The following is a 14,159-nucleotide window of genomic DNA, read 5'->3' on the forward strand; positions in this document are numbered from 1 at the left end:
AGAAAGTTGCACACAGCCCAGTGGAGAAATGCAGAACCCAGAGCCCAATAATATTTTCTGAAAAATAATGTTTTTTAAATACCGAGGGGTTGTAGCCATAAGACCGTCTTTTATTTTTAAAGATTTGATTTTAGTTTGGGTTTTTGCAGTGAATTTAGCAGGGAGAGCTCAGCCTGTCCCACGTGCCCAACTCTGCTGCAGAGTCAAGTGCAATAATGAATTTTTCCTGCTGGGACTGTAAGACCCCCCGCACCAAGCCACCTTCCTGATGAAATCATGGAAAACTCGGATAAAATTAATTTAGTTTCTGTTCTCGCTACCGACTTTCCAAAAATACTGAATTCTTCACGCCGAGGTTTCTCTTCCACCGTTTCTAATTCATGGCAAAGTTTGACAGTATCTAAAACAGCTGCCGTGATTTTCAGAAATAACTTACACTTATGAAACCCTATTTTTATTAGGCTGGGCTTTAGTCTGGACTGAGCTATGACTGTATTTCAGAAGATTTTTTTTTTTTTTTCCCTGATACGCTGTTTTAACGCTGGTTTTTCCACCTTTAAAAATGTAAAGCCCAAAAACTAAACTGCAGAAAAGGGAGTAGGTCTGGTCAGACTTGGCACAGCACAGCTTTTCCAGGCGTTTTGCACATTTATATCATCTCTGAGTTTCATTTTAAGTTCTTTCAAACCCTAAAATCCCTGTAATTTTCCAGTCTCACTCTTTATAAAATTTTTTTTAAGTGTTTACGAAGTGTCTTTTTGAAGTTAATGTCCATACTTAGCCTGCTTTGCTAGCGTTAATAACGGCGGGGGTTTTACAATATTAACCAGTCGCCGCAGGGAGAGCAGCGCCGCTTCCCTGCGACGGAAATAACGACAAATTTTCCTCGCCGAGAGATCTTTTATAATTTCTTTGCAAACCCAGGTTTGAAGCACAGTACTAAGGAACGGTCCCTGACAGAGAGGAGTGAAGACAAAAATGATTCATCAAAAAAACTCCATCCCTTTCCGTAGGGGTTGCTAGCAGTAGCCATTTCCAGATGCATTCGAGTAATTGAATACGGATAATGGGCAATTACTGGATTGTTTGTTTAGATTCTGCATTTTTTTCCCCCCCGTGGTATCTATAAACAGCATTGCTCACTGCAGACAGAAAGTAAACTATCTTGCTACTGGAAGCTGTCTTTGCTTTTTCTGTCCTTCGAAAACCCTTTAGTTCGAGCTCGTGGGAATTGAAAGTGCCACCCAGTATATTTTGCTCATCCAATGTGTGAAGATAAACTCGGTTTTAAAAAAGCTGGGGCGGGGGGGGAAAAGCCTTTTGGGCTGTCAGAAAGCCCTTCCCCAGTTCTCTGTGGAGGTGCAGAGCAGCATCTTTTCCTTATGTCGGGAGCGTAAGGAAAAACGAAGGGAGGAGAAAAATCCCCGTGCGAACACGAGCCGGTGTGACCGCCGGTGACCTGACGGGTGGGAATTGGCTCCAGCGGCAGCAGGAATTCCTCAAAGGGAAAGAAAACCTTGTCCTCTGGTTTCCAAACAGCACTTCTGTGCCATAGATTTTTCTCCGCTTGCTCCTCCCATGAAGTGGATGGGGCTTTCTGAGGAGTCCTGCACCCCGATGTTGGCTGGCGAAGCCGCCCCCAGCTTCCTCCCCTGCGCAGCATCCCTCCCCTCCCGACCCACCACCCCGGCTCCGCTCAGGCAGGCGGGTGAATGAGCTAATCTCTTCTTTTCAGGGTGACATCACTTCCATCCCCGAGCTCGCCGACTACATTAAAGTCTTCAAGTAAGTGCTGATGGGAAGAGGCGCTTGTGAAACTGGTAATGTCTATGAATAATTAATGGACCTGCTGCCTAATATCCTTCTCTTTTTTATCTCCTGGCCTTAAGCTCTTGCTGCGCACCACTACGTTATCTCGTGCGAAAAGCCACCGAGCGATGGCTGTGTCATACCGCAGCTCAGAGCGTCTGCGCTCTCTTGCTATTAAAACATTTTACTACTTGATCCTGTAGCACAGCCACTGAGTATTTCACACGCTATTTGAAGCATTCGATATATTTGATACTGAAGTTGATCAGTTGTTAAATATAAACCCCAGGGTGTTTTTCCCACTCCCACCGCCCCGGCAGGTATGCATCCCTGCGGGAGAGCTTGCTGCATTCCGTAGCCAGCAGCAGGATATCTCTGTAACGCAATTAATGCCCGTGAAATAATCAAGCCATCCTAAAATTAGGAGCGAAACCTAGAAACCTTGCTCAGATACTTCTCCTGGTTTGCAAGAGACTGGATGAATTCTAAACGGCCGGGATCGCGTTCTATCTGCCCTCCCCTCGCCAAAAGGAGCAGGTTAAGTTGACTGTGATTTAGGAGGTTTTTTTTATTTTTTTATTTTTTTATTTTGCTTTGACTTGGACGGCGGTACGTGGAAACCGGGAACGGCAGCGTCTGGACTTTGAGTAACATTTTGGCAGCCGCAACTGTCTTTTTGCAAATTATTATTGCCTGCTGCGGCAAAGGACACAGTGAAAGTTCTGGAAATAACGATGAGATTTCACGGCATAGCTATAGGATATAGAAGAAAAGCTATAGGCAGCGAAACAGCTCTGGAACAAGCCTTTATTTTATTAATCGTTCGGTTCTGGAGCCAGAACCTGCCACTTCCATTCTGAAAAACTCTTTCTCCCCCTCCAAAGGCGAATTAATAAGGTCTCCGCGTCCGTCTGGGCTTGCGATCTGTCTTAACTGGGGCAGAGTTTCAGGGCTGCAGCCTGTGCCCTGCATCTCGGGGGGGGGGGGGGGGTTCCCCCCTTGAACGAACAAACAAACAAAACTTGCTCTTTCCTTCGATGTGCTTATTTGCCAATAAAATCAGGCACGATTCCAGGAGCTATTTGCTTGCAAATTGGAGCGCCGGTTGGTGGGGCAGGAGACAGAGCAGCGAGAAGCTGCCGGTTCCCTCCCCTCGCCCGGTGCAGCCCCGAACCCTGAGTTGGGATTTGGGGCTGTCCTGCCGCGGCGGGGAGGCACAGAATTGCCGTTTGCTCCTAAAAATGAGGACCAGGAGGTATTTTACTGCCAGAAACGCAACATAAATGATGCGATGTTAGGAGCTGGCGCAGCTTTGGACATGCCTCTTGTCATCGGGGAGGAGCTGCAATATATGTCCCTAGTATGCCTTATATATAAGTCCTATATATACATCCCTATACGTACCTGGTGTTGCTGCAGATACGTGGGATGTTTCTCTTGCCCCTGCCAGCCGGGTTACTGCCTGTGCCAGCCAAAATGCCCTGCCTGCAATTTAAAGGAGTCCCCCAAAAAAAGCTCAAGACAGTAAAAAAAAAAAAAAACCACCCCGTATTAAAACATCTTTAGAGAAGGATGCGAAGCAAAGGATGGAAAAACCCGCGCATGTAGGATGGCTTGGCTGGAGGTTGGTGACCCGTTCTGTTGTGGGAGGCAGCTTTCAAAGGAAATTGCGGTTGTAAAGTTTGCACGGGGCAGGGCTGTGCGTGCCAAGGCTTCGGGAAGAGGAAAAACCAGGAAAGGCAGGAGGAGGCAGCAGGTGCCCGGAGCTCAGATGTCCATCAGAGGTGTGGGAGCAGCAGGGTTCACGCAGACACCGTGTTTCTCCACCACCTCCCGAATTTCCCCGAGCAGCCCCCAACACGCTTTTGCTTGGAAATGACAGTGCAGAGCCTCGCGGAGAAGCAGTTGGGGCCGTCGCAGATTTGATCCTTACAGATGAGGGTTGAGCAGCTAATTCTGGGATGGAGACGCGAGAAACGCATTGCAGCGAGAGGCTGCAGGTAGAGCCTTTGAAGAAATCAGGAGGGGGTTAAGAAAAATCAGAGACTTGGAGCTCTGTGAAGGTCCTGGGCTCGTGGTGGGATGAGCAGGGTCAGGGTACCACCGCGTTTGCTGCGGGCTTGCAGAGCCATCGCTGCTTCTGCAGAGTTGGGCAAAATCCGTGTTTTCCATAGGAAGGAACTGAACCTTTTCTGATGCTAAAAGTCGAGTATTTAAAAAGAAAACAAGTGAACTCATGCATCTGCCTGACGGACAAGTCTTTTAGAATTATCGCTTCCTTTCAGAACTTGAGCAAAGTGGTTCCAGTTTAACGTGGCAGGTGAAGAGGCAGATCTTGCAGCAGTTCATGGACATGTCTGGTTTTGTAATACAGTTCTCGAGCTCCCCCCACCTTGCCCCACATTAGCGGGACCTCCATGGGCCTTAAGAGTCCAAATTTGCAATTGTAGCTCAATTTCTTGACTCAAAATTGTAGCGAAGGGATGGTGAGCGGTGGCTGAGCTCCAAGGCAGGACTGTCCCGGGGCTGAGCATACCCCAAGGCTGCTGGCACCAGGTTTTCAAGGGTGAAATGAGTTTCCCACTCCAGCAACTTGGTTTAGGAGCTTAAACTAAAGGTAATGTCCCTCAACCTGTCTGGCAGGCCCAAGAAGCTGACGTTGAAAGGCTACAAGCCGTATTGGTGCACCTTCAAAGATACCTCTATCTCCTGCTATAAAAGCAAAGAGGAATCCAACGGGACTCCCGCACACCAGATGAACCTGAGAGGTAAGAGAAGCGTGAGCGCCGTTGCATTTTATTCCAGTAATAGGCTGCTCCTCTCGCATCTTGTTCTCCCAGTGATTTATCTTCTTGGTATGCCATCCCAGGGTTGGGTAAATACGTTTTAAGGACTGAGGGTGACTGGGTTTGATAGCATGGCATATATTTAGACTTCTAGAAAGTGAGTACGTGGTACACGTGACCCCAAGGGGAAGCAACGCCAGCTCCCCGATACCATGGGGAAACAACTTGCCGTTCTTTTTGTCGCGGCTATCCGAAAGAATCCAACCGGCTCCCACGGCAGAGCATTAAGTTTGAGCACACGCTGCGCTGGAGAGAACAGACTATTCTCTTCCTCTGCTGCCTTTAAATTTTTTTCCTCCTCTCCCTGGTGGCGGTTGTGAGCAGCCTCGCTCAAGCGCTCCCTGTGAGCCTTGCTTTAAAAACAGGAGTTTTTAAATTCCTACGGTTGCTGGTTTGTCTTATGTCAAGTTAAACATTCCTGCTCCGGCAGCCACCAAACGGCAGAGAGCTCTTTTTTTTTTCCCCCATTGAGGCAGGAGCAGATGTGATGCCAAGCGACCTCAGGCTGCAGTCGGAGCGAAGCCCGGCCCGCAGGACCTTTTTGGGAGCTTTTGACATATCTGCTGTGACGGCACTTTTAAAAAATCTTGGAGGCGGCGTTGAAGCGACGCCCGGGCTGACTTGGCTGCTTCAATTCATCACCCCCTGGTGTTTATACAACCGCTTGTCGTTCTCTCCGGACACCGAAAGCGGGATGCTCGCACTATAGCAGCGATGCGCCCGGCCACAATAACGTATAGGGGTTTCAGGGTGAGAGTCAGCACCCATCCAGCTGCCTTTTCCTACCCTTTCGTGAAAATTTCAGGGTCACGGGGTATTTGCCAGCCATCAGGTCCACTTGTGAGGCCAGGCAGGACCGGTGAGATGAATCCTCTGGGCGTGCATTAGCTTTGGTTGCTTTGCTTTCAGACCAGGTCTTGTTTTATTTCCCCCTATTTTCCTGACACTTGGAAAAAGAGACATCTGACATGGTTTTTGTCCTTGCTGGGTAGTGTTTGTCCCATCGGAGATGCGGCGTAAGACCTTTGCAGCACTGAGATGCTGTTGGACACCCTTTAGTTAAAGTGCTTTGCTTTTTCTTTCCCTTTTTTTTTGTTTTTTGTTGGCTCCCTCATTGCAGGATGTGAAGTTACCCCCGACGTGAACATCTCTGGTCAGAAGTTTAACATCAAACTTCTCATTCCAGTAGCGGAGGGAATGAATGAAATCTGGCTTCGCTGTGATAATGTAAGTTCATCGCTTGGGCCGGTCCTCTCTTCGCCCTTTGCCCACCATCAGCTCACGCTCGATGTGCCGTTAGCTGGGGTTAATTAAAAAAAAAAAAATACAAAATGCACTCACATGCGTCTGATCTCGACGTTCAGAGCACGCGTGTGAATTTGGAGTAGAAAGTCGTCCCCTGCTCTTCCTTGGCTTTGTCCCGTGGTTATAGTCTGCGCGTTGGCCGGGCTTCTGCCTGCCTTTGTGCTTGGGTCTCCTGGGGCTGGAAGGAAAATAAAGGCTCCCCGGAGTTTTATTCGCGGGGGGGGAGGAAGGTGGCACCCCCACCGCTCTGACGGGCACGGGTCTCTGTTTCGGGGGGGGACACAGGAGACGCAGTACGCCAGCTGGATGGCCGCCTGCCGCCTGGCCTCCAAGGGCAAGACGATGGCCGACAGCTCCTACGGCATGGAAGTCCAGAACATCCTCTCCTTCCTGAAAATGCAGCATCTGAACCCAGACCCGCAGCTGATCCCAGAACAAATCACCACCGACATTAATCCCGAGTGTCTGGTTTCTCCTCGCTACCTGAAAAAATACAAGAACAAGCAGGTACGCGCTCGCCCACTCTCCCGGCGCGGTGTTGGTGTCGGTGTGGACCGGGCTGACCGTGCACCCGTTTCGACGGTAGCTGGCGTCTAACGTTACGTGTTTGGGATGTTGTCACTTGATCGGATGCACGCGGTTACTAAAATGAAATGCCGACTGAAACGTGTGTGGTTTCGATCCAGCACCTGGCGATGGCACCCACGACCTTAATTACACCGTATATTACGCGACGGTGCACGTGCACAGCCTCGGCAGCGGGCAACCGTTTATTTTAAACACATTTGGAATTTATGTACATTTATTTTAAAAACGTGGGGAATGGTTTAAAACAGGGGAGCGGGTTTTTTTTTTGCCCCTGCTGATACCGAGCGACGGTGCAGCAAAGCATGGGTCAGCTGCCCACCCCCGCCTCATCTCTCCCCATGCGGATACAGCAGCGATGAGACAAAAATCAATCCCTGGTGCTGGGATTAAAACCCTTTCCCTTGCACAGAGTCCGTGCAGAAATCCTCAGGATCAGCGGAGTTGCAGTTGCTTGCAGCGCTTTATCCAGACTTGGCTGTAATGCGGTTTGCGTATATCTCTCTTTGCTTTTCCACTACTTCCAAATGCCGGTCCTTGAAACATTGCTTCATTTTGAGTTGCTGTGACTCGTGCTTGAACTCCACGCTACATTTGATCCGTGCATGACAGGGCCGAACTGTTCTGCGCTGGAAAATAAATGCATGACTTTCTGAAAGACGTTATATGTCGGTACGGCGGCAAAAATAAGTAAGGCATTGCTCCGTGGCCTTTCGGTGACTTAATCGTTCAGCTGTAGCTTCGCAGCCTGCGTGTTTCAGGCTGGCTGTGGCTGTATACGATTTCTCAAAAACCCAGAAGAAGGCTGCAAGTCAGAGAAGCAGGAAAAATATAACTTTTTATTGGCACAGCACGATGATTTCCTGGCAGCGGAGTTGTATTTTATATAGCCCTTATTAATTCTTCTGAATAAGCCTTTATATCCACTTGGATGGAGGAGAGGCTGCATAAATATACCATTTTAACATATAGAATACCTTCTAGGCCTGAACTCAGTAAAATGGGGGCACCTGGAAAAATATTAGCTCGCGGAACTTGCTTACCACGCAGGTATCCTCGTTATAAAAATAACCTCCGTGGAACCGCGGGGACGGGCACGAGCCCTCGCCCTGCTCCCAAACGCCGGGTCGCCCGCCGACATCGGCTAACGAGCAGATTTAGAGCTTTTCATTGACGGCCAGAGGCAGAGCTCGCAGCAGCGGAGGCTGTTTGCCGGCACAGCTGGGAGGGATGGAGGGACGGAGGCTGCGGGAATGCAAGGAATTCGACCGCGAGGGTCCCTCCGCTGCCTCGCGCAGCCCACGAACGGTGCCAAAATGGGAACTGGCAGTGGGGCTGGCTGGAGGATTTCTAGAGATGCTTGGTCCCACAGCAGCCCCCGACCCGCTGCGGGGGGCGGGGGGTGCTGGTCCCCACGAGCCCTTGCTGGAGCATAGGGTTGGCAGGTTGGGTTTGGGGAGAGCCAGATCCTGACTGCCAAATAAACCCCAACGCCCAAAATAAACGTATTCAGAGCTCTCAGGTGCCTTGCTGGGGTTCGGTGTCGGAGCGGCGTCCAGCCGGTTTGCAAAGGCAGATGCCTCCCCAGGAAGCCCCCCGCCCCCCCCCGCAGGGTTGTCCACCCCCAAGGCAAAGCTACGTCCCTCCGCAGCCCCGCGTGCTCCGGCTGACGGTATCCGGTATCCTCCAGCCGCTTCCCTGCCGGTCTGGGATAAAAGGAGCTCTTGAGCTAACGGCCCCAGGGAGAGCCTGAGCTTCCCCTGCCAGTAAGCGGGCTCGCCAGGACACAAATTCCCCTCTGAGCCGGCAGCTTCACCCTCCCCTTCATCCACCAGCAGAACCAAAACCATCTCAGGACCAAAACCATCTCTAGATGATGCCGGCTAGCCGGGACCGCACCGGTGCTCAGGCAGGGCCGGTACGAGCGGTGAATCTCTGCTCGCTTGCTCCCTCTCCATCCTTACGTTCAGTTTGGCTGCTTTTCTGGCTAAGAAATTGTGCATGTGTTTGGTTTTTTTGCTTGAACTTTGGTTTGCAGATAATTTACACTTTTTCTTTGCTTTGTTGCCATATTTCTGATTGCTTTTTTTTCTTTCTGCCTCCTTTTCTTTTTTTTTTTTTTTTTTCGCCTTGCCATCTACAGCCAGGCTATGTAAGAGACTTGGTAAGTGACAGCAATGATAGAATTAAGCTAAATTTAAAATAAAACTTAAAATAGTCTAGAACCCCTTTGGTTTGGTGAGCAGCAATGAAAAGACTAACAAAACCCACCCACCCCACCCACCCCCCGCGGAGAAACTTGGGCCCTGTTTGGGTTTTAAAATGGTCCCCAGTGATTTATGCTGCGAAACTGGAAACCCTACACCAGAAATTTGCCCCGCCGTTTGCTCAAATCCTGCCTCTTAAACTAAACGAACCGGAGCGGCTCTTTGCCTCCAGGCAGCTCAGATCTATATTTGCTTTTATACGTCTGGAGATACGAAGCCAAAGCAGCTCCACGTTTATCAGCCGTGGTCGCAGGTTGTAGCTGAAATCCATCCTCAGGGTAGAAATTATCGATCATCTGCGTTGTTCGTAACCGCGCTGACTCGCGCCGACCCCAAATACCTCCCGAGTCGTTACCCGTTGGCACGAGGGTGACAGTCGCGATGCCGCTAACGACCCCCCCTCTCTAAAGCCGGTGTGTCTCGCCACCCGCAGATCACGGCACGCATCCTGGAAGCCCACCAGAACGTCGCTCAGATGAGTCTCATCGAGGCGAAGATGCGGTTTATTCAAGCCTGGCAGTCGCTGCCAGAGTTCGGCATCACGCATTTCATTGCAAGGTCGGTGGGTCTGCTGGGCGGCAGAGCGGGAATTTCATGAGTAAATACCCGGAGCGTTAAATACGCAGCACGTCCTTAGCCGTGGAACTTGCACTGGGACTGAAATTAAAAGCGTTAAGTGCGTCGACTTATAAAACCGGTTTTATAAGTTAACTCAGCTGCCGAATTCAACGCGCGTAGCCGCGTATCGCAGGCGCGCGTTTACTAATCCCTCGCCGTGTCGCAGGTTCCAGGGGGGCAAGAAGGAGGAGCTGATCGGCATCGCCTACAACCGGCTGATACGGATGGACGCGAGCACGGGCGACGCCGTCAAAACCTGGCGGTTCAGCAACATGAAGCAGTGGAACGTGAACTGGGAGATTAAAATGGTGAGATGGTGTTTTATACCTCGGCCGCTTCCCCCGCTCCTGTTACGTGAGACGGACGCTGCTCTCGGGTTATTTTTTAAGTCGACTTTGTAAGTCGGCTTTTAAAAAGTCAGGTTTTCCCGTCACTGTTTTCTAAAGCGTGTCCCATCCGGCTGCGTTAATGTAATTAGTTTTTCCTCCTCTCTTTTCCACCCTCCTTGGAGATTTAGCAGAGCTTGTCCTAACTGCTGCTAGAGTTGAGTACGAGCCTTAAAAAGAAGAAAAGGAAAAAAAAAATAAAAATCTTTCTTTAACGCAGCCAGTTACACATTTAACGCGTAACGATTTTCTCCGGTCTCTGAACACCAACTCAAAGGCAGCTAAATAAAATCGAACTTCAGAACCGCTGCTCAGGCTTTATCCTGACCAGTAACATAAAAGTACTGGGCCTTATCCGTACTAAAATCCATTTTATTTGCAGTACAGCTCAGACTTTCATGCGAGGAACGAAAAGCAACAGCAGCCCCTTCGCGAGGCTCCGAGACGGGCTGTTACCCACCCGTTACGTTTGGCTGCACAAACTTTCTGCGATCCTTTTCAGCACAACATCCGAGGAGAATTGCCAGGGCTGCACGAGGGCTGCTCTCCTGCGGTTTGCGGCTCGTTAAAGAGTTGCCGGTGAAATTATTCAGCTTCCCCTCTGCATCGGAGTCTTTGTTTTGACCCAGTTGCAAGCCCCGCTATCCCAATTATTCACCTTGGATATTCTGCTGGGAATCCCCCTCCCTCCCGCAGAGCTGTCACCGATGGGGACAAAAAAATAACGGGCATCGATAAATGGACAGGCTATTCAGTCACCCCAAAATGAGCTCCCCCAGCCCCCGTAAAGCGTTTCCACGGCCAAACTTCAACTTACGAAACCAGAATACGCTGGTAGGGAAAAACTGGAAGGAAATTCCAGCCCTCGACAGGTCTGTGCTCGGTCTCTGTTTCTCTTGAAGCAAAGAGGATTGTCGCCGCGTGCTCACTGCCGAGGGGTGCCAACACGCTGGGTAATTGTCTCTTGAGTCACGAGAGAATAAAAGGTATAATGAGAATTTAAATAAATAGCTAAATAAATTAGAAAATTAAAATAAAGGAATAAAAAAGCAGTAAAAGGTATTTCTGTATCTAAACATTTGAACGATGATCATTGCATCATAGAATCGTAGGATATCTCAAGTTGGAAGGGACCCGTAAGGATCCTCGAGTCCAAATCATCATTTAACATCACTTTTTCTTTTTTTCGCTCAGGCAACGGAAAAAGGTACCTGGCTTACCAGAAAAGAAAAATAAGGCAGAAGGGAAGAGCGTGTGCCGGTGTGGCTCCTTGGGGAAGGCGCCGGTGAAGCTAACCCCTGTGGTTTTACCCTCTAGGTGACGGTGGAGTTTGCAGATGACGTTCGGGTGTCCTTCATTTGCACGGAGGTGGATTGCAAAGTGGTTCACGAGTTCATCGGCGGCTACATCTTCTTGTCGACGCGAGCGAAAGATCAGAATGAGAGTTTAGACGAAGAGATGTTCTACAAACTGACCAGTGGTTGGGTGTGAGTCCCATGTACTGTACACCAAGAGGAAACCCCATGGCCATATTAATATTTAACTTTAAAAAGCTGTTCTTTGAAATATGCTGCTTAATAAAGTAAGCTTGAAATGTATCTTTTTTTTTTTTTTTTTTTTTTTTTTAGAAATGAAAATTTTTGCATTACCAGACCAGTTAATCTGTGTGCACTAATGAGCACTTCTGTTAATTTGCTATAACAAGACCGTATCTGGGCCAGGTGATCGTGCCGCTGGCCTTTGGATACAGAATCTGATGGGCAGATCAGGATAAGATTTGACTGACTTAGAATAGCCAATTTTCGAAGAGAACTCTAAGCCATCTTCTTGTAAAGCCATCCAGGGCTTAACCTATATGAAGTCTATTTATCATGTTTAATGCATGAGTGTTTTCTTTCTTTTTTTTTTTTTTTTTGGTGTTTTTTATTCTGTACATTTGACCTGTTTTGAAGTCATCCTACCCGTAAGGAGAATTTGCCATCTCTCCTTTCACACTACACGCACCAGGACTGCGACAGGTGCCTGACATGACTTTGAAGATAGTTGCGCGTGGCCTCGAAGACGACCTCCTGTTAGTCTGTTATAGCTTGGTTTATTTGTTAATTTGCCTTTTGATAATCATTTATATTGTCTTTTTTTTTTTTTTAAGTTTTATTTTATTTTTACACCATATTGTATTATGACACTTTTAGTATTCACCAGCATAGTCACTGTTCTGCCTATGATATGCAAACTTTTTCATTACCATATGAAGTAAAGGTCTATGAAGTATAGGTTTTGTGTAACTAATGTAAAAAACACAAATTTTATAAAATTGTACAGTTTTTTTAACTAGTCTCACAAGCCAGCTAGAATATTGCATAGATCTGATGTATCAGCATTAACTATAGTATGCCTGTACGGGGTAAGGGGATTAACCGAGAAACAAAACAAAACAAAAACAAACCAAAAACCCCAAGATCAGTGCAGTAAGTTTTTAATCTAAGTTAAAGAGGATTTCGGAGCTGCGCCACAACACCCTGGATAACTGATACCTGGGGCCGGGACCTCCCCGTTCGTTAAGCCAGCGCAGCGTTAACGCTAACGGGGAGCCCTCTCCTGCCCTACCCGATGCCGAGGAATAACCAGTGTTGCGTTCCTGTAGTCTGTGGTTTCAAGACTATGTACAAATGCATTTTATTTTAAATAAAAGTCAAATCTTTTATTTAAGATTCACCTGCCACTCCTGGTTTTTTGTGGTTCAGCTGTGCTCCGGCAAGGCCGGTAAGTAGCTCCCGTATGATACAGCCAGCCCGGTGCTCCATCCCGCTGCTTTATCCTGAGCTTTTCAAAACCAAATGCCACCAAAAACCCAAGGAAAATGCAGGGATGGGGCAGGAAAGTCGGAGGCGGCGGCGGCGGCCCCGCTCCGTGGCCAGGCAGGCGGTGGGGAAGCAGCCCAGGGATGGGGGAAGGATGCTGCCCGGGACGCGCGTGGTCCATGCCCTGCTGTCGCCTAATTTGAGGGGTTGCGGATGGAGCGCTGGGGTGTAAAACAGCCTCGGCACGCTGGGCTCAGTTACAGAGGTGAGAAGGAAAATCGATCTGTTTGCAAACTGGGCTTAAAAACTGCTGTTTCAGCTTTTTGGCAGTGGAATGAAATTGGGTTTGGCGCCGGCGAGGCCCCTTGACCCGCTGCCCGTGCAGCTGGGACTTGGCGAGCGGCGGCGGCGGTGCTGCTGTGCGGGAACAGGGATGCTGCCCGGGAAAAGGCACCGGCGAGGGATTCATCCCCCCCCTGCTCAGCACCATCCTGCTGCCTGCCGGGAGAGCTCCGTGGCCAAAAGCAACCCCAAGAGAGGGGCTGGGGATGCTGCTCGGCCACGTCCGGTCCAGCTCCCAGTTTCAGGTTATCCCAAGCCACAGCGGGACCGGAGGGAGGCAAGGCGGGATGGGAAAGGGATGCCAGAAGCGGGTCAGGACGGCTGCTTCCCCGTGCCTCCGGGTCCTGGGGGACACCAAAGGGCAAGCGACTGCCACGATGCAACACCTGCAGCATCTTCCCTGGCCGCAAGCGGAATTTGCTCCCTTGCAGGCAGATGCTCGGAGGAAATAATGCGTTTTCCCATCGCTGCTGTGTTTCTGCAGCCATCTTCTGGTTTTTGCACCACGTGCCCTTGAACAGGTTGCGCCCTTGCTCCATAAAAGCAGGGAGAAGGGGTGGCCCGATGGTGCCGGGCGATTCCTCCCACTCCTTGGTCCCAAACGAGCCACGGCCAGAGCAGAGGTGTGCTCAGGACGTGCCAGCGATGCTCCCAACCCTGCCCCACGCCCGCGGGCTTGTTCTTTTGGGTGCTGGCAGCTCCCAGCTGCCTGGCAAGTCCAGACAGCCCCGGGAGACACGCGAACGGAGGAGCGGCGTGCACGCTCCTGGCAGGAGGCGCCGGGATTTTGGCTGGATGCGGGAGCGGGTGAGGCACGGCAATAAAAACGTGCCTGGCCTGGAATAGCACCAAAGCTGGGCGTGTGATGGGGGTGGCTCGCTGAAAAATATTTACCTCCTATTTCACAGCCTGAGGTTATGCAGGATGGGGAGGTGTAACGCGGAGTGGAAAAGTAGGGGGAGAAGATGTGTGTCCCCCCCGGGGTCCATCCATCCCCAGCCGCCTCCACAGGGCTCCGCTACGCTGAATCGGGGCCCGATTTTGCAGCTGGGGGGGCGATAAGGCAGGAAACGCTGAGCAGAAAAGCAGAGGAGGTCGGGGAAGGGGCATGGGAAGGCAGAGGCTGCTTTCAACCACAGCCCTTCCCCGCACGGCCCCCCGAGGACGGGAGCCGGGAGAAGTTGGGTGGGAAGCGGGGAG

At 50.1% G+C, this 14,159-nt stretch overlaps 1 protein-coding gene across 4 annotated transcripts in view; it reads left to right on the forward strand.

The window, feature by feature from the left end:
* The window catches only part of FERMT2 (FERM domain containing kindlin 2), a 51,160-nt gene extending 38,629 nt beyond the window's left edge, over positions 1-12,531 (forward strand). For 2 of the 4 annotated variants that reach the window (XM_054826306.1, XM_054826303.1), the window contains 8 exons: positions 1,736-1,785; positions 4,453-4,577; positions 5,776-5,882; positions 6,246-6,467; positions 8,689-8,709; positions 9,246-9,370; positions 9,597-9,738; positions 11,134-12,531. In XM_054826306.1, coding sequence (XP_054682281.1) covers positions 1,736-1,785; positions 4,453-4,577; positions 5,776-5,882; positions 6,246-6,467; positions 8,689-8,709; positions 9,246-9,370; positions 9,597-9,738; positions 11,134-11,307 — 966 coding nt within the window. In that variant the 3' untranslated portion in view covers positions 11,308-12,531. The remainder of the gene's footprint in view (positions 1-1,735; positions 1,786-4,452; positions 4,578-5,775; positions 5,883-6,245; positions 6,468-8,688; positions 8,710-9,245; positions 9,371-9,596; positions 9,739-11,133) is intronic. The other 2 variants (XM_054826304.1, XM_054826302.1) reach the window with 1 other exon arrangement.
* The last annotated feature ends 1,628 nt before the right edge of the window (positions 12,532-14,159 follow it).

Source organism: Grus americana, chromosome 5, assembly GCF_028858705.1.
Source record: "Grus americana isolate bGruAme1 chromosome 5, bGruAme1.mat, whole genome shotgun sequence".
NCBI lineage: Eukaryota > Metazoa > Chordata > Aves > Gruiformes > Gruidae > Grus > Grus americana.